This window comes from Zychaea mexicana (assembly GCF_025766255.1).
Source record: "Zychaea mexicana strain RSA 1403 chromosome Unknown BDB00scaffold_42, whole genome shotgun sequence".
Classification (NCBI taxonomy): domain Eukaryota; kingdom Fungi; phylum Mucoromycota; class Mucoromycetes; order Mucorales; family Lichtheimiaceae; genus Zychaea; species Zychaea mexicana.
Window position 1 is genome coordinate 212,828 of NW_026516705.1, and position 19,726 is coordinate 232,553.

Below are 19,726 nucleotides of genomic sequence, written 5' to 3' on the forward strand. Positions count from 1 at the left end.
CTGATGATGTTGATATATTTTGAGCTGAATAGTATCTACTTGTAAAATTCAAAGTTTGTGTCCTCCTTCTTAACATTTGCCTTGTAACCCTTCTCTAAGTCCTTGCTTAATATCACGTAACGGTTCTTGCGCACAGCGTGCATACCGGCTTCTTGGCAGATAGCCGCGATTTCTGCACCTGAGAGTTTATCGGGCCGGGAAACGACTGAAACAAAATAACGGTATGTAATGATTAGATCAACCATGCCTAATTTACCCGAGCGAGATTTCCTACCAAGCCCTTCTTCTTTAACTTACAATCTTCAAGGTCCACTTCCTCAGATAAGTTCATCTTGCTTGTGATGGTTGAGAAAATCAGACGCTTTTGTCGACGGTCAGGAGTAGGGAATTCGATTTTTCGATCCAGACGGCCCGGTCGTAACAGGGCAGGATCTAACGTATCCGCACGGTTGGTTGCCATGATAACCTGAACAATAAATAGCAACATATTAACTTCTACCGCTCCTAGCTACTAGTTTCCTTTTTCCTACTCTACATTCTCTTTCAGTTTGCGTTACCTTGACATTTGAAGTTTGGTCGAAACCGTCCATCTGATTCAACAATTCGAGCAAAATACGCTGCACTTCTCTATCTGCGCCCGTCTGTGCGTCGAAACGTTTTGTTGCGATAGCGTCAATTTCGTCAATAAAGATGATAGCAGGCGAGTTTTCTCGTGCGAGTCTGAATACGTCTCGGACCATGCGAGGGCCTTCACCCAAATATTTCTGAACAAATTCGGAACCGACGACACGAATGACGTTTGCAGTTGTGTGATGGGCGACGGCCTTGACAAGCATCGTTTTACCGGTACCTGGAGGACCGTATAACAACACACCTCTTGGAGGATCGATACCGATTTGTCGATACAAATCAAAGTGTGTCAATGGAAGCTCGACGGCTTCACGAATCTCCTGCTTCTGAATATCCAAACCACCCACATCCTGGTATGTAACGTCGGGTCGTTCGTCGGCGCCCAACATGGCAATGCTGCTATCAGCTTCTGGTGGCAAAACGTCCACAAGTGCGTTTGAGTGTCGATGCAAGGCCACAGACGAGCTTGGCTTCAGCAATTCGCGATCGATGGTGCTCAATATGCGTACGACGTAATTGGAACCCGTTGTCGATCCGACAATACCGGTGTGTTGATCGAGAGGTTCTAGGAATTGGCCAATGACAAGGGGTACAGACTTGATGCGCTTCACTTCTTCTTGTGCTCGCAAAAGTTCTCGCTTTAGATTCTTTTGCTCATCTTTGATATACTCTTCTTGCAACGCCAAGAATTCGAGGTTGCGTTGGAGCTTCTTTAGTTTGACGTATAGATCCTTTTCTGATGCTTCCTCTAATAAGCTGGTTTTGGTGGCAACCACAATGGGATCTTTGTTCTACAAATCATTCGAGAGAGCTTGAGATGAGAGATTTGAATTTCGATGTTTTTAGATTCCCATCGGTTGTCAGTTTGTTGTGTTTACGTTTTGCTTGACTTGGATGCCGATTTCTTCCATGGTTTAATAGGGACAAAAGTTGAAGAAGGGACGCGTACTTTGGCGGGCACGAAGTTGGGTACGTAAGTGCTTTGTCAGCCAATCAGAGGCGTTCTTAATTCTCCCCACTGCTAGAGAGTTTTGGTCCGCTCTAATACTGGTCCGTGGTATACTCCTCAAATATCCATCCACGATGATGAACAACACTTGAGGTTTATTGGAACTTGTAGTATGTAATTGTAGTTTATAGTCTTCAATGTAATTATCGATATGCCAGTAAGTGAGCATAAACGATCTCTAGTGTGCAGCACTGCATCTACTATCACAAGAGTATGGACCGTTCCTACAACGAATACATCCCCTCTACAGTAATTCACACTGCTATGTATCAGTAGAGTGGTTTGACGCTATCGTTACACACATACTGATGTTTACAAACACATTCGAAGAGGGTAATAAGCATTCTTTTCGACTTATTTTGCTACGTCATGCTGCGCCAGGATTGTGTCTGTTTTTCTGGCTGTTGCTGAGAAAGTAACTAAATTTAGCTCGCTTAACAAAGAAAAAAAAAGCTGCTTTTTCCTTTACACTCAAAGCCAGCGATTTATTAACCATGGCCGACGAGGAAATCCCTGATCTAGTACCAGCAGTCGAGACTGGGTGAGATTTATACATGAGCTCTTTTTGATTTCTCTTATAACAAATAGCAACTGACGCGATCGCGTTTAGCATCGCAGCAGAACCAACACCGTCGTCAACTGACGCTGTCGCCAGTGAAGAGCCGTTCCGCAAGATCCCTGTAACTATCGTGACAGGTACGAAAAACCTAAAGAGAGTGTCTCAATGTGCTGGTAGCGTGTAGCAAGTATTAAAAGCTCTTTTTCTTTGTGTCTCAAAAGGTTTTTTGGGTAGCGGCAAGACAACCCTTTTAAACTATATTCTCACGGAAAAGCATGAAAAGAAAATTGCTGTGATTCTTAATGAATTTGGAGAGAGTAAGCCGAAAATAAGATTTTTGTAATTTGGATTGTACGTGTGCAGATCATATATGCTGATACCAGGATGATCCGATAGGTAGCGATATCGAAAAATCCTTGTCGATTAACCAAGAGGGTACACTGTACGAAGAATGGCTCGAATTACGTAATGGCTGTCTATGCTGCTCTGTCAAGTAAGAGAGAAAAAGGCAATTTTATACATGTCCGAGCCCTTTAATAATCAGAAAACGAATGATGACAGGGACAACGGTATCACAGCAATTGAGAATCTGATGAAAAAGCGAGGTAAATTCGATTACATTCTCCTTGAGACCAGGTACAACAACAAATCGTGTTGATGAGTTTTCTTTCGCAACCGCTATAATTATAAATAAGCTAACTTGGCTAAAATGACAGTGGGTTGGCCGATCCTGGACCGATTGCGTCGATGTTTTGGCTGGATGATGGCTTAGGAAGCGAGCTGTTTTTGGATGGCATCGTGACTTTGGTGGATGCAAAGCATATCCGTGAAGTAAGAAATAGAGTGGGGCGAGGATAGCAATCGTCTTGCACATTTGTAACATGTCAACTTTTGGGTCGCTAGTATATGGGAGAGAAGAAGGAAGATACTTTGATCAATGAAGCCTTAAAGTAAGAAGATGCAAATGGTGATGCTGTAATCACTGCGAATGGTACATCTAACTTGTTATTTAGGCAAATAGCAATTGCCGACCGTATCGTGATCAACAAGAAAGATTTGTTATCTGAAACAGAACTGGAAAAACTCCAGGAAGACATCCGGGATGTCAACACATTAGCTGATATCCTGCAGACTGAACGCTCTAGGTATCTCTATTGTTTGTGTTTATATGGTCTAATCTCTTACAAAGAAGCAACCGTTATTGAATCGCATCATTTGTAGAATTCCACTGGACTTTGTTCTCGATATCCAGGCATATGATGTGCACAATGCCGATGCTTTGGCACAGCAAACACAAAAGATTGAGCAGCACAACAGTGTCCATGCTCACACTGTTGGTCATGTAAGCATTAAGAGCTCCTAGCCCATAATCTGTTTTACATATAGCTATGGACAATTATTATTGAACGACTTATTGTACTTCGACATAGGATGTACAAACTATCTGTCTCCATTTCAACGAGCAATTGGATACACTTGAACTTTTAGAGTCTTGGATTCAAACGCTGCTCTGGGAGAAGACAATCCCCGGCGACGACGAGCAAAAAGCTGATGATGATCAATCACAAGTGATCGTTTTGCGCTTAAAGGGCATAGTCCTCCCACCCAAAGACAACAGCAATACAGCTGTTCGAAAGCGTCTCGTAATCCAGGGCGTACAAGACTTGTATGACATTCAAGAAGGTTATGCACATGAGCAAACGGATATCAATGATCAAACAAGCAAGATTGTTCTCATTGGCAAAAACTTGGATAAAGATCGCCTACTAGACTCGTTCAAGAAATGGGTTCGTTTAGAGAACGCTTTTTAGTACTATTCTGTGATTCCTTGCAGAATTTATTGAAAAGCTTTCTTTACAGAATAAAAAGGCTTTGAGATCTAAACCATTTCATTTAACCGAGAGGGAATATGAACTATAATCCACCAAGGTCTTACCTGAAAAAGTAAGCTGTACCAATTTGCTAGGATGAGAAAGCCTTCACCTTACAACAGCGCTTATCCATAATCACCCGTGCCTCATCCATAAGAAATAATAATGTTCCACCTTTTTTCAACATGCATATATTTTGTAACATTTACGATAATAAGAGCGGACTTGGGACGGGATAGGTTAGGCTGGACTGGGTGAGTGGGTGCGAGGGAAAGGTGCTATTGTACTGCATCGACACGAAATATGAAGGAAGAATGTGGTTATGTGTTGATAGTTATGTGGAAGAAGCGTATTTTTTTTACATTGACATGGGTTGAGGTTGCTTGGACACTTTCTCGAGTTCAGCTCTATAAAATAAGAGGGTAGTGTGAGTTATTGCGGTCCTCCCTCTCCCCCTCGGCGAGTACGTAAGCAGCAGCTGTGTACGTTTTTTTCTTACCGTAATTGTTTTGAAAAGTCGTCTTCGACGTCGTCGTCATCCCAGTTGTCCTCCCAGTAATGCGCATCGTTCTTGTCCTCCTCTGCTTCTCCCCAATCTAGACATTACATTAGTTCAATATGGCTGATCCAATAGATAGACACCAAAAAGCCTTGTGCCTTTTCTTTCGAACACGCACGAATCGATCAATCAATTTATGCCACATTACCTTCAGCAGCAAATTCTTCAAACTCATCGTCTTCTTCCAAAGCGCCTAATTGTGGCATATCTTTTTGAGCTTGCTCATCCTTTTGTTCTTGATGGTTGTTCTGTGGTGCAGGTGCAGACATGGCGATCGGATTGCGTGTGAAAGAGGTTGCGTGACGTGAGCTTGCTTGTCGTGTCCGTCTGGATAAATTGGAAGGAGTTTGAAATTGCGTTCATGTTCGTGCTGAAGTAACCTCACCTTCCAACTTTGTTTTATTAAGCCGCGACCCTTACGGATCCTCGTATGGTCAATAATCAGAAATTGTACATAGTAGAAACATGTCAGAAGCAGTACAGACGCATTACTTATGAGTACCAACCCATTTTGGTCATGTTTAGATGAGCACCAGGCTATGTAATACGTGATTTGCCTGAAATCATCCCAGCGTAGAAAAAGGTAGCTCATATATGTACTTGTAGATAATACATTGCAACATCATTCCTCAGATAAAGTCAGATTGTAATTGTAATTGACTGTTAGCTGTGTACTGTTCATTGGCGTAACATACAGATTTTAAGATGTTGAGGAGGCAATTGGACTGTGCGCGCGGTTCATAGGGACCGCTGAAATTTCCCTGGCATCTGCCTCGGGTAAATATAGTGCCGGAGTAAATTCCCTGGCATCCTTCGGGAAAAATGATTACCCGGGGATACCTATACCACCATGCACCTTTTTTCGCGTTTTTTTTAAAAACAGGTATTTTATATAGGTGAGAAAAAGAGATGAATAAAGTTAAGAAAAGTTTGACAAGAAATTGAAAAAAGCAGAATATTCTATAATAAAAGGTTTAAGAAAGAGATCATGGAAAGTGGGATTGTATACGGAAAAAAAGATGGAAACCATAGTTATGCATGCCGCGTGTTAGCATTTGTTTCGCGGTAAGTGGTGGGCAACGTGCGTCTGCGGCGTAATTGGGCTACATCACTGAGGTATTCGTCGATGTGGCCACCTGATAGTTGCTGATTGAACCGGTTGCGTTGCTGTTCGTTTATGCTAGCTCTGTATAAATCAGCAACTTCATCAAAACGCCTGTCTTCTTCTTCTAGTTGTAACACCAGTCGTCGTCGACGCTCCCGGCTCCGTTGCATCTCTATTTCAAAGTTGCGCGATTCTTGCTCCCTATCTGGAAGAACTGCAGTTTGAAGAGAAAGGAGGTCGCTTTCTGTTGTTGATTCATCATCACTGATAAAGATGATGCTTTGTCGGGAAGGAGGAGGAGTAACAGGAGCAATATTGCGATTAGCAGTAGCAGAGGTGCGGGTCGAGGTCGTGGTGATAGTAGTGATAGTAGCAGCAGCAGGAGTTGTAGTGTGGATGATGCTGGCATTTGTGGTATCGCTGTTGTCATTGTCGTTGTCGTTAGCGAATCCCAAGTCTCTAAAAACGTTGTTGGTGTACTAAAAGCAGTAAAGAGTTATTTATCATTCTACATAAAAAATTACAGCACACTACGATTTCTTAATATATATATATATATACCGGTCTAAACGAAATAAACGGAACACTGGTTTGTCGCAAGATGAAATATGTTCTAGCTGCAAGTCGTCGGTAATTAGAACGCTGGACTAGATGCTTGCAGATTAGATACCGGTTTTGTAGGTAAGCCGGGCAGCCACAGGTCCAATTTTCAATAGAAGGTAAGTACAGTCGATCTGCCTGTATGTTCTCTGGTGTACGATACGCCTTATTCCAGTGTTTAACAAAGTTGTACGCCCATTTGGTGGGCTCGTTACCAGCAACCGTCAAGCTATTGAATTTGTCTTTTACTTTTGGAAAGTACTTGTCGCAAATAACGTATACAAGCATATCCAAGCGAGCACGAGGATGTCTGTACAGGTAGTTACATTTAAGAACCTTCCAGTGTGCTTCGATAAAGTTGTTGGCTCTGCCATACGGAATCCGATTTGGAACAACGCTACGCGCCCACAAACGCCATTGGTTGTATGTATACCAATGCTTGTACATATATATCCAAGCGTCAATTAATCGCCTGGCGCGGCAGTATTCGTAAACCTCTCTGGCAGCACTCTGGTGGATTTCATTGGCAGTTTCGTATTGATTACCTACAACAAATGTAGAGCGATAACATTTAAGCAAGAGCGTGAACTTAAGCAGCGACAGGTTTAATCCGCTAGTAATATGTAAGTATAGGATACTACCATTAGGTATCAATGGGTGTCTGTTGTAGTGCTTTCTTACGAGATCGATGATAGCATCTCGATCTTCTTTTCTGCATATGACACCTCTACGACCGCCAATTGATGGGGTGAAGTCGTCACCAATAAAGCCAAACTCGGTTCTTGCTGCTAGGAGATTGTATGTTGGAATACTTGTGGATTTATTCTCGCCTAACTTTTGGCTTATGCTCTTGGCAATATGCCAGATGCAGAGTCGTAAATAACTCTCGCCAAAGACTTGCTGAACGGCATTGATCTGAGATCTGTCTTTGTCGGAAAACACGAAACCAGGATTTAGCCCGAAGTCTTTTAGTCTTCGTAAGAATGCTGCCAATGTGTTGGTTCTTGTGAGTTCTGGTGCTCCTTCGAACGAAGTATAGACCAGATACCCAATGGGATATCCAACGCCATTGGTCATTGCTACGATGCCAAACAACTCGCAGCCCGCACGATTGGTTTTGAACGTCGAATCGATGTAATACTCTTCAACGTATTGGCATGATGCCAACTTTTCAAAAAATGGAGTGATAAATCCAACAGCAACAGCATGATCATCTCGTCTCCAAAACATCTAATATTTATTTAAGTGTATAAGATTCTATATGCTACGTTTGATTCTATCTGTCTCTAGCTTTTAAAGCAAAGAGAAGGTTGATGGTTAGTAATTATCATATCACATACCTCCACAAAACCAATGTTGTTGTATCTTCGAAGAAGCAGGCGAGTTGATATCATTTGGTCGTCATGCAAGCGGTACATTGACTGGAATCCTACCGACCACCAGTAATATACCTGCATGGTCGTGAGGCTCCGCGTCATGTCAGGATACCTTGTTTTTACTGCCTCGTACAAAGTCGACGCATCGATACCCCGTTCTGTTGCTCGCTCGGTTATATATTGTCTTACAACCATAGGTACAGCATTTCGTCTTGTTTCTCGATCTGAATCCACTCGATCGTGAGTAATCGGATGTCGAATGTTAAGTTCGATATAGCCGAGCTCCTTTTTAATAGTGCCTTTTACGCGACCATAGCATTCAAAAGCTGGAAGCCTATGATTCATGCGTACAAGGAGATGTTCGGCTGTCTGTTGTTGTATCTCCTGGGATCTGTGACAATATGCTCCGAAGGAAATGTTTGTCGAGAGCTCTGGATCTCCAATATTTTTAATAAGATATGTGTATTGGTCGCATCGGTGCACTTCCTCCAATATCCTTTCAACTAAATCAGCTGGATCCATCGCCTCCATATACGGTTCAATACAGATATAACCATGAAATGCATAAATCTGCAACAATATTGGTTACTTATCTAAAGAATACAATTGGTCTATTACAAAGCTACACATACCTCGCTTCCGTCAGTATCTGCATGAGCAGGGTAAACCTCATGCAACTCATCCAACTGCAGCATATCGTCCAAAGCAACGATTTCTAGAGGCGTTCGCTCAAAGCGGCAAGGGGAGCAAGTCCTAAAAGGCTTTGTTGCACCTCTGAACAGGCGTCCTGGTTTGGCCTGGTAACAATCAGTACACTCGTAAGTGCTTTCCTCGTCAAACGTGCCTTCCGCAATTGAACGAATCTGTGGATGACCAGTGTTGCCGCGATTACGAAGACGAAATGCATCACCGGTAATGGGGTTGATCGGTGCTCCACCAGGAAAAATATCAGTGGTAATGTCACTGTTCATTTCGTGTACGAGAAAGTAGTAATAGGAACAAGGATGAAAATAATTATAACAAACAAAAACAAAGGCAAAAAAAATTGGTGCATGGTGGTATAGGTATCCCCGGGTAATCATTTTTCCCGAAGGATGCCAGGGAATTTACTCCGGCACTATATTTACCCGAGGCAGATGCCAGGGAAATTTCAGCGGTCCCTATGGCACCTACTGTGCGCCGTCGTGTGTGCTACGTTTGCTACGGACTGCCGTGTCCCGTGCCAAATACATATGGGCAGCTGCAATTAAACAGTTTTTTCGTCCAATCGTCTAACATAAACCATGCAAATCTCTTTCTCGGTAAAACGGTTAGCTCTTTTGTTAAAAGAAGCAGCTTTGTTTTGGTTGCTTCCTAATAAATGCATCTGTGTCTCTTTTTACCAGCACAAGTTTCAACGAATTGAGATACACAACACAACCTAAAGAAAGCTTGTATATAACAATGTTATTGAGTTTCTCTATATATATATGTACACTACACTCATTTCGTGGAGTGGGCCATGTAGACGGCATTGACAAAGATGGCGAGTCGCTTTGTTAGTCGCCTTAGCTCAAAAATGCCAATTAGAACAAGTGTGTAAGTAAATATGTAAAACTTTCGATGACGATATGCAATAGCTATGACGACGACGCTACTTGTCTCTATTGGCAGCAAGGTGACTCGCTTTACTATACGAGTGTCATCTGATGTTTCTCCCTTATGACGGGTGACATCCAAGTAGGGCCAGAATTCGAAAGCGTCCGATTTGCGCCCCTTGAAGCAGCAACTTATTATGCATGCTTAAATCGATCAATTGCAGGGAGCAGCGTAAGAACAGTCGATAAGAATGATAAACTAGAGCTGCTCATATTAGTTCAAGAGCCTGAAGTGTGAAATGATGGTAGTGGTAGTAAGTTATTGTGTGATAATAGATCAGATCTGATTGAGCCAGCCACAACACCTGCTACAACAGTTTTTAACGTGAAGTGAGAGAATCGTCACAATATAAATATAAACAGATAATCCGACGTTTTACACAGCTGAGCTACAGATTTTTATTGTTTGGATATCTAGTCTATTTCTCGCATCTCTATACTGGAATTGACCGAGTGATAACAACACATGCATGTCGGAACAACACATGCATGTCGGATCAGAGAACAAAGAATCGTCGTTGTCAAACAAGTATGACTTAACATCAGATACGTATATCCTAGTATAAACCCTTCAATAAGCGTGAGCTCTAAGGTAGCTAAGGTAAAAGATCCTTTAACTGAATTGCGATGAGACTACATGAAAAGAAAAGATGATGTCGACGTCCCTACTTTGAGCGATTTTAAACGTAATAATGTTCTGCTACGTAGTCGTACTATATGCGGGGTTGAATCTACAGGCGGATCCGCGTGATTTCATCCTTGAACAAAATACATAATACTACGCATGCTACGTCCTGAAGTGCCAAGGCGCAAAAAAAAAGATGAAAAACTGGCAATCCCGAGGGAATGATTGTTTGCGGTACCACTTTGTACTACGTCATGACCTCCGCTGCTGACCCAAACCAAAATAAAAGTCTGTTCTCTTGCTTTCCATCAAAAACATTTATTGTTCAAGCGAAATTAAGAGATGATCATTCATCTAGTGGAATTGCTCATGCAATGAGGCCCGACTTGCAATCAATACTATTCCTCTCCAATGCGACAAAAGAGAGAGAGATAAGCAAACCACATGCCAAAGAAGTATCTAATTGTTGACGACGACCTTCGCATAATTAAAAATAGAAAAGAATAGAAAAACAACAAGCGCGTCCTGATCGGTCTTGGCGGCGGAGCCCCAGTTCCATACTATTTCTGGCTAGTGTCACGAATAGGGCCATTTCGTCATGCAGCAGCCTACTTTACAGCCTGACACTGTCAGAAACAGAGCGGCATGTGCTTGTTGTGGTTAAATAGAGAGCCTGATCGACTCCAAAACGAAAAAGTTTCTTTTTTCTTTTGTTCTTTCTCTTTAAAAAAAGACTTTTATATTGCTACAGCTACAACAACAACTACTTTAGTAACAACACACCAAATAGCAACAACTATCGATGCTCGCATTTCTCGCTACGTTCTTTGATTTCGCTGCACTTGTCCTTCAAATATTCACGTTGCTAGGCAGCACCTACAATCGCGAATTCCTACGCGATCTATATTTTGCACGTCTTGAATTCGATAACCAATTTGTTGATTTTGGCTTATGGTAAGAAAGGAGAAAAGAAATTGCTGTTGCCATTTATATACGTTTGTTTTGATGTTGACGCCCCATGTTCTTTGCCATTTGTCACACGCACAATCATAATAGGACGTATTGCTCGGGACAAAATGGCGAAGTAAGCGATTGTAGCAACCCAGAACCTGCCTTTGACTGGAGTAAGTGCTCATTTGGATAACCCGCATTCCCTCTCTCTCTAAATTTTTTACAAGTTGATATGATTTGGCTGCTAACAACGACATCATGGTGAATAAACTATTTTTATGATAGCCACGGCAGGCGAAGAAGATGCGCGATACTCAGCAATTCGCGAAGCCATCAACCTTGACGGCCTTCACCAAGTATTTCTCGCCAACTTTATCTTGTACTGGATTGCTCTCGGCCTTACGTTATTTGCAATGATCATCACTTTCGTAAGCGGCTTCCGTCGTGGTAGCGACTTTTTGGCATCATTCCTGACCTTTGTCGCTGCTCTCGTCATGATTGTTGTGTTTATTATTTTAATGGTTGTCTCGATGCGGGGAATCAACAACGCAAAGGATGCTGGTGTGGATGCTACAGGTCACCTGGGTCCATCCATGTGGATGACGCTCGGTGCTATGATCGCTCTCTTGCTTTCATCGTTCTGGTATTGTTTGACCTGCTGCTTCGGCTCTGGTCGACGAATTCAAAACGAAGAAAAGGCTTAAAACATAAATTACTGTTATACCATATCCATCATTTACAGAACAGCAACAGCTCTCTACTGCCCGTTTTGCGCAAATGTTCTCTCAAACACACACAGCACCCCTTTATTGTTTCATACACACATTTATAGTATATATCTATACTTTCATATCTCTATCATACATTCGCGGCAAATGTAAATTCTATTAATTCATAGTATGTCCCTTCTTCATTGTATTAAATACTTTAATGCGGAGTCTTCTCCAAAACATATAAAACAGTAAAAAAAGAGAATGTATATATGTGTGTATGTGTGTGTAGAGGTATGATAGGTATAATCTGTAGCAACACAGAAAAGAGCAAGTACATCCAAAAAAGTTAGAATATGAAGAATAAACTCCAAGTCAGTAAGAATAAGTTGTGCAATAGCTCCGTACCCTTTCATGCCGTTACTTTTTTTCCATCTTACCAATATGTACAGCGGCCATGACTGTCCTGTCCATTTGTCGAAAGAGACCGTTTCAATCTAGTCCTTCTTCTCCTTGTAGCTGGTGTCATTCTTATTGTTGTTGCTGTTGTTGGTGAGCTAATCAAAATGATGGCCGGATAAAGCAGCGCGGTCGTTGTCGATAAATGAGCATACAAAATATCAATAAGGCCATATTTAATGCAGCTTTCACATCCCTGTGAAAATAAAGGTGGCACGTCGAATTGTGCTGTTACTCGTCGACACGAGAAATGATACGGTCGATCTGCTGTCTTATTTTTTTCGGGTACAACAAGCGTGAAAACTATCGATCCATCGGTGATGGGTTTGTTCTCCTGGATTTTGCACTCATTCCGTCCAGCCCAGTTTGTGACGAATATGGGTGGCTCTTTTACATCTTGTGGTCGCTGTCCCGCATCCGCCCGTGACATGCATCGACGACCCTGGGTGATGATGGGACTGCGTGCTTTGTCCATTCATGCCTTTATACTGGACTTGTTGTCGACGCATCGATAGTTGAGAATAGAATCACCCTATGCTAACACCTGAGTCGTTGCGCTTATAGTGTCCGAGGTGAAGAAGTACCGACCCAAACTTGATCTTGTAGAACCAGCACCAAGATTATCCTCAAGAATGTCGATCCCTTGTGTGACTTCCCCTAAGTTGAACCAGTGTGATTGAGAATCACCGGACTATATGGCTATCTCCGTTTGGTTCAAGCTGTGACGGCTGGACCCGAGGGTCACGGAACAAACGTTTGCAAAATCGAGGCCCACGACACAGCCGAACTGCAGGCCATTTGCATCAAGCCGTCCGTCAGGTAAATCTATACGGGTTGTACAGCGCAGCTCCGTGCCTGACATAACCCAGTCTTTTAATATCTGTTGAAGGCTGATACCATCGGTAAGAATCACGTGTCTCGAAGTGTATCATGCTATACGGCGTCCTTCTGGTCCACTTCGTTTGGATAGCTATTTTGCATAATTTGATCGCTTTCCAAGTCCTGCGTAGTGCTCACCGTCGCTCCCACGGACGATTTCGCCGCGCCAGGTAATGTACATCAATGGTGCGACTGCGGTACAGCAAATTCCTTCTACGATGATCGTTATCACTTCGTTTGGCTACATCCCGTAAGGCTTAAACGTCTACAGATCAAAAACACTCAATTAATACTTGTTATATTCTTGAAACGCTGCATTACTGTATTCGATAAAAAACATTCTGAACAGTGTAAGTTAATGACTGGTTTTTATCGCCTTCGTTATGATATTAACTATTCTACGGTAAAAAATGTTGCTACTGTAGCTACACAACAGGATATGTTTATCTTGAGTTATATATTTCTTTTTTTGATGGACAATTTGCTTATCCTTTCTTACTTATACTACTAGAACGTTTTAAACTGGCTTCAACACCAATAGTTTCTGGACTACCTTCGCCCTACTATCTAGCTTTCCATTATTACAAGAATTGAGACCACTGCACTTTATTTGCTGCCCAAGTAACGTTCAGTGATTACTACTATGGCTTTTCAAGACTACTGCGGACGTGCTTCTGCTCTGAGCTGTTCCGCATCTATATTTGGCGGCAAACCATTTTACTTTGTGGCTTACTACGACCACTCCCACGTTTCGACGCTGGTCTGACCCGTGGCAAATGGATAAAGACATGTCCTTTGGAAAATTGACAAGCTGAGCCGTAAGGATGAGGAATATGACGATGACGAACCAGTGCCTGAAGAAGCCAAACTTGGCAGCGCATCAATAACAGCGGAAGACCACACATCATTCTTGTAGCATTATCCCTACGCATCAATTCCTTACTTCTATCTTGTATATATATTTTTACAACACAGGCCTGTCTTTTCGCCAATACGGTTTGTACAGACAGGGCGCCAGACCACACTTACATTTTTTAAACATACATACCGCAAGGAAGTGACCATATCTCTATTGGGAAAGGTCTTTAAGTCTTCCACAAAAAATTTACATACAGTATCTTTCAATTATTGGGAGAACTCATCCTACTCTACCGATTAAGTAATAAGTGATAATGCAGTAGAGTAAGCACCGCTTACGGATGAGTTAAGATGGACAATACACATTCGACATCATTTATCGATGATCCCTCAAACATAAATCGCAGTTAGAATAACTTTACAAGACCACCCTTTGTATAGACAATGTCTAGTAGTTAGTTACCATTCCCTCTTAATCCACCTACCTGCGTTTGATCAAACTATAAACTTTAATAAGCTCTACATATTAGCCCGAAGTGACATTGCATTCAGGAACATACTACTTAATGCAAAGGTAACTCATAACGCTCGTAAGACAGCATTCATCACCATGACATTCAAAATTCACCTTCCTCATCTTCCTTACTCATCAAAAAATCTTCTATCTGGCATGTCCACTATTCGCCCATCGGTTCATCCAAAAGGATGTATAGACAGAACACCAAACGGTATATTATGGGCTGCTGGAGTTATTCAAATAAGAATCATTTCGAAATTTTAATTTACTGCGCTACAACTTGTCTTTTAGTTCTTTTTTTGTTAGTATATCTCTTGTCTTTAATCTGTCAACAATCGTATTTCCATAACATTCATGAATGACTTTCAGTCTATCATGAGCATTTTTAACAGGAGTATACAAGAGCTAATACAGTAGACTTATGAATGCCAGTACCTTTATATAACATGTCAGCGAGGTGAGAAAAAATGATACCTGCATAATACAGCGCTTTGAACTGATGTGACCCCAATTTTACTGTCCAACGCTGTGGTATGTTACCGATAAGATTGTCTCCAAGTAGGCATAGGAATCTCCTAGACGAGATATTGGGTATTTTTGCTATGCTCAAATCTTATGTATCATACAACAGTTATACGCTCCGCTAAGTCTCAGGTCAAAGATACAACATACGTTATGGCGGCCCATTGTGACTCATCCTCGACATGTAAACCATCACTTTATCTATTTAAGCGCAGCGACCATAAGTGTTTTTCTATTTTGTTACTACCAACCTCTTCTGGTACAGTCAGTATGCATGAAAACGTGTGTCCTTAAAAATCATCTATGCTGTCGTCTTGATCAAAATCCTACGTTGATACTCTCAACAAAATATTGTATTATCCCTTCATCAAGACAGCGTCCCATCTATAACCATAGCATTTTCTTAACTCCATACATCCGAAAGGTACATATTACCGCTTGTAGCCTTTCCGACATCTCAAAGACCTTTCAACACCCTGTGAAAGGCCCAAACCGTACTCTGAGATTTTGAATGTAAACACAGTTCCTTGCTTTTTCTCAAGTTAAAAAGTTATGTTTTATTGAGGAAGACTAATTGAACCGGCGCCGATGGGCATGTGGTCGCTTCCTTGCGGTACAGAATGATGTAAAATATGTATGTAATATGAAGGGGTGCAAAAAGTGAAAACCCCGTTGTGGGGAAAAAGTTATGCTAGTGAAGGGAGAATGGTACGTGTGGTGGAGGGGGAATAAAAGAAGAGAAGAGAGGTATACACGAAAGATGTAAAGTACAAATATGTGAGTTACTAGTGTTCTTGGTTTGTAAGTAGCCAGTGGAGGAGGTTTTAATGCAGCTTCTGGAGCTGGTTCGTCATCGTCGCTATAGGTACTTTCAGGATGACTTGATTGGTCTATTTTCCTGAGGATACGGATTAGCAGGCCAGGCTTTTTCAAATGCCACGGGTTAGCCCAGTGTCGAAGCAAGGAATACTAATCATGCTGTGATTTATCGTCAAGTTGTTCATAGATAGTGCTAGTATCGTGCCGAATGCTTCAGTGAGCTCCTTCAGTTTTTTATTTAGTAGCAGAGGACAGCTAGCGAAATGTTCACGTTTGGCTTCCGCTATCCTACAGCTTGCTTTTTTTTATGATATCTTTCATTGACACGGAAAGATGCACAAGCGGATCACTCACGTGCAGTGCTTAAGTATGTACTGTATTGGAGAAAAATCGATTCATTTTCCGTTCATGCAAAAAGTAGCATGTTATGCAGCAAAGAAGACGAAAACGCTCATAAGAAAAGATCACCGCACCGCATTCATGAAAAAGAAAACATATACGCATACAATTATAATATCTTCCGGTCCAGCTTCCTGGACTGCTGGATTAGCGAGTGCCAAAATAAAGATCAGAGGGTGTAATTCTTTTGTAGCCTTCATTCTCTGTATAGTCAAGTTCTTGATGTTGGGTTGCCTATGACAGACTCATGCGTTACACAGAACAAGTAGTTGCTAGATTGTTTTTATGCACATGCGGCCTGTGTTATACACCTCTTCTAAATCCAAATGCTTATCTGCCACTCTTGATCTATGTAAGGTATAAGACATTTATATGTATATCTACAACGAAGTAAGAAAGAAGAAGGACGGAAACCCTGAAAATTCGACGATGTATGAAACTCTAGTAACTTAAGAGACATGTAAGCATAAGGCTACAGTATCTTTCTCGATTGGCGGACAGCTCTATTGACGAACAATCAGTAAGTATAATTATATGCGGTGCGCACTGCATCAGTGAGGAAATTTGCACGCAATAACAAGCGAGATAGTAAGAGAGAGGGTTAGCGATCGGATCAGGAAAAGAATCTTGATATTTTGTTGGTTTTGTTTATTTTGAAATGTGTGTGAGTATGGGTCCCTGAAGAAAGCAGAGGGGTTAGGTTTCTGGGGTGAGTAGTAGGTTGGAAGAGTACGTTACTGCATACCTATATAGCAACAAACAGAGAGATACAGACAAGCTACATACAATAGGCTTTCCAGCCATTAACAGCATTAATGAAAATACTCATACATGTCCTCCTGGTCTATTCAACTATTTCATTAATTTGATGCACTCCGGGAAGCTGGGTAGTAAAAACGAGCGAGAAACCGTAGAAAAAAATAGCGACCAAGCGAGTTCTTTTGACTATACATAATGCAGCATAATATAGAGAGCTGCTACACATGCGTACCACATCAGAGATCAAAGAAGGAGTTGTTCCTTCTCTGACTTATTCTGCCAGGGGTAAAAAGTTGGGGCTAATAATGAGGGGCGCATGTGGTCTTCTCTCTTCCCTGTGTTTGCTGGAACTTACTATCTTTAGTCGCACGATATGTACGTGCTGTCATCATCATCTCATGTTACAAAAATCAAGTACCTTTTCCTGTCACATCATTTACCACCATTTTGTTAATGAGTCATAGAACGAATACTAGTGAACATTTACACACATCACAAAACGTGATAGTTCCCATTACTTTGAGACCCTGCCAGTTTCCTGATACATATTTCAATAGATCTTTCTTTTGTCTTGATAAGACGGCGGACGATGAAATGACTTTCAGTTCTTTTCACCTTCACGGGCACCGTGATCGGCTATTTACATGGTTTTTGATCGACATAGCAGCTAGCATACGCAGATGTAACGCTTCTCTTTGTAACACATACATAATACATGGCGCTTTTTCGTAAATCGGGTGCATAAGGTGCATACATGTAGTTAGTGAGATCAGTAACCCAACTAAATACATCTTTTCGCGTTGTTTGCCACCCAGCAGTAGGATCGTTGTAGAATAATCGAAATATGGCATTGCTTCGTAGTTGTTCATAAATAGAAATAAAAATAAGGAGAGAATACAAACGTGAATCTGTCCGTAATAGTATCTTGTGGCACAAAGAGGGAGGAGAGCAAGAAAAGGGAAGGGGTAGGTTGACAAAAAAGAAACATCGCCTACAAAAATAATGTCGTAGTGATACCGCCGCCTGTTTGGTTAGGGGGGGTGGAGGACGAGATTGCGGATGGTAAACATCTACCCTGTACGCTTTCTTTTTACCTTTTTGCACTACCCCACCCCCGAATACACATCAGCAAAAGGAAAAGGGATCAAGATGCAGTGACGAAGGAAAGGCAATCAACGCACTACCGCGTGACTTATCAAAGGAATTTAACTTATTGTTTGCCAAAAGTTTCGGTGTTTTTCCCTTTTTCCCTTTTCCCTTACTTATACATGTCAACGCCGTCAAGGAAAAGCAGCTCTCCTAACAACGAGCAGCAACAGCCACCTGACGAGAGTAGCAGCTGCCAGCTAAAATCATCTGACGCTACCTCCTCGTCACTTAATCTCGATGGCATAAATTATACACATCCACCCACACGGCCCAGACCGTGCAAGCGACTTCCCAGCAGACGTAATGGAACAGAAAGCAACAGCAGTCGTATAAGCTGGGGCTGGTCGACATGGTCGCTCAAGCAACAGCGACGTAAGAGCCATTCAGCACTCCCAATGCTCTTTCAGCAACGACGACGCACGTTTCCACCACCATCACGGGTGCTTGAAAATGAAAAACGACGGTTCACTTACGGGGCAGGCAGCGGGAAAAAGAAATTTGTTCGGATCAGGCGAAGACATAGTCTGGCAGGGATCTTGTCCACACTCAAAGGCAATGGCAGCAGCAGTCGAAACCAGCAATCCGGCAACAAACATTTATCTGTACGATCATCCATGGTGCTTCACATTTCTGACGAAGACGCAGCAGCAACAGACGTGCCTGAAATCCTTTACGGCGACTGCATTATATCAGAAAGCATGTTTTCAACACAATCATCCAGCTGTCAATATTGCAATAGTTACATTGGTAATAGTACACCCAACAATAATAGCTCAACATGTCCACACTGTCATAATCAACGCCACCACCGTAACTATAACAACATCCACCCACCACCTTCTTCTTCATCGTCTGGATCACGACCACAACAGCGCGGGCGCCTGTACACCGAAGGAAACTGGTTCTATAGCTGGGTGCAGCACCATCCACGCCGTAAAAAGAACAAACAAAGACTCATTCGCAAAAACAGCAGTAGTAACAGCGGCGGTACGAACAATACATCAACGAAAAAGCATACGTTCATCCGGCCACCGACGATATCCGATCTTTCGTCTCTGTCAAACCCGCTGTCCAAACTCGATTCCATCATCCATCGCAACTACCCACACCGATTCTCGGCGTTCTGGTTTGACACCCATGGACGTTCGGGCAAACAGCAGGTGCACGTTGACGGCAAAGGCACGGTTGCAGAAATCCGTCATGACACACAACGTTGGCGCTGCTCTCCTTCCACGGTCCAATCATCCATATTCCTGTTTGGCTTTCTATTTTTTCCATTGTGGTGGGTCGGAGCATGGATGTATCTTCGGCATCCTGCTCGCACGTCAAAACAGCACACTACAGAATCTCAATCGTCGTTATCGTTTGCAGCTCCTCGTTTCATCGGCATGTTAAATTGCTGGATGAGTTGTTTTAGCGTGGTTGTTGTTCCTGTTCTCGTCGGCTTGGGCGTCTGGTATCATTACGCCGTACGTAATATGTAATACTCGTGTATAAAAAGAAGGGTAAAGATCCTCCCAGTAAAAAAGACCATATATACAAAATACAATATATAATACGTAGTTCGTGCTTTTTTTTGTTCTTGCTAAAAATGTATTTGAAAAAGAGTAATTATTTACATAAACGATTTGTTGTAATCATGAAATGCATATTCGTGCGTGTGTGAGTATGTGTATGTGTATGGACTTTTTTTTATGGTTGTGGGTCGACAGTGGTATTTAAGCACGGTTTCC

The 19,726-nt window shown here is 42.1% G+C and overlaps 7 protein-coding genes across 7 annotated transcripts; 3 read left to right on the forward strand and 4 right to left on the reverse strand.

Moving 5' to 3' along the window:
* Positions 1 to 35: 35 nt before the first annotated feature.
* BDB00DRAFT_883313 (26S protease regulatory subunit 6B) lies at positions 36 to 1,541 on the reverse strand (the record flags this gene model as incomplete). The annotated part of the gene is made up of 4 exons (XM_053128219.1): positions 36 to 205; positions 298 to 466; positions 558 to 1,421; positions 1,509 to 1,541. 4 exons carry the CDS (start codon positions 1,539 to 1,541, stop codon positions 36 to 38), a joined length of 1,236 nt encoding a protein of 411 aa, XP_052979182.1.
* Positions 1,542 to 2,133: 592 nt separating this feature from the next.
* Positions 2,134 to 4,009, forward strand: BDB00DRAFT_788401 (CobW/HypB/UreG, nucleotide-binding domain-containing protein; the record flags this gene model as incomplete). The annotated part of the gene is made up of 10 exons (XM_053120799.1): positions 2,134 to 2,180; positions 2,250 to 2,335; positions 2,420 to 2,515; positions 2,595 to 2,691; positions 2,760 to 2,834; positions 2,915 to 3,029; positions 3,102 to 3,148; positions 3,212 to 3,343; positions 3,420 to 3,540; positions 3,629 to 4,009. 10 exons carry the CDS (start codon positions 2,134 to 2,136, stop codon positions 4,007 to 4,009), a joined length of 1,197 nt encoding a protein of 398 aa, XP_052979183.1.
* A 418-nt stretch (positions 4,010 to 4,427) lies between these two features.
* Positions 4,428 to 4,897, reverse strand: BDB00DRAFT_872965 (DSS1/SEM1 family-domain-containing protein; the record flags this gene model as incomplete). Its single annotated transcript, XM_053127022.1, has 3 exons — positions 4,428 to 4,476; positions 4,569 to 4,665; positions 4,777 to 4,897. 3 exons carry the CDS (start codon positions 4,895 to 4,897, stop codon positions 4,428 to 4,430), a joined length of 267 nt encoding a protein of 88 aa, XP_052979184.1.
* A 5,733-nt stretch (positions 4,898 to 10,630) lies between these two features.
* BDB00DRAFT_826158 (actin cortical patch SUR7/pH-response regulator pali) lies at positions 10,631 to 11,894 on the forward strand. Its single transcript, XM_053123705.1, has 3 exons — positions 10,631 to 10,925; positions 11,028 to 11,095; positions 11,208 to 11,894. Exons 1-3 carry the CDS (start codon positions 10,774 to 10,776, stop codon positions 11,624 to 11,626), a joined length of 639 nt encoding a protein of 212 aa, XP_052979185.1. The 5' UTR covers positions 10,631 to 10,773; the 3' UTR covers positions 11,627 to 11,894.
* Positions 11,895 to 11,960: 66 nt separating this feature from the next.
* BDB00DRAFT_413751 (uncharacterized protein) lies at positions 11,961 to 12,944 on the reverse strand. Its single transcript, XM_053117296.1, has one exon. The coding sequence runs from the start codon at positions 12,564 to 12,566 to the stop codon at positions 12,069 to 12,071; it is 498 nt and encodes a 165-aa protein (XP_052979186.1). The 5' UTR covers positions 12,567 to 12,944; the 3' UTR covers positions 11,961 to 12,068.
* A 629-nt stretch (positions 12,945 to 13,573) lies between these two features.
* On the reverse strand, positions 13,574 to 14,006 carry BDB00DRAFT_413802 (uncharacterized protein). Its single transcript, XM_053117297.1, has one exon. The coding sequence runs from the start codon at positions 13,900 to 13,902 to the stop codon at positions 13,666 to 13,668; it is 237 nt and encodes a 78-aa protein (XP_052979187.1). The 5' UTR covers positions 13,903 to 14,006; the 3' UTR covers positions 13,574 to 13,665.
* A 4,106-nt stretch (positions 14,007 to 18,112) lies between these two features.
* Positions 18,113 to 19,477, forward strand: BDB00DRAFT_872968 (uncharacterized protein; the record flags this gene model as incomplete). The annotated part of the gene is made up of 1 exon (XM_053127023.1): positions 18,113 to 19,477. One exon carries the CDS (start codon positions 18,113 to 18,115, stop codon positions 19,475 to 19,477), a length of 1,365 nt encoding a protein of 454 aa, XP_052979188.1.
* Between the last annotated feature and the right edge of the window lie 249 nt (positions 19,478 to 19,726).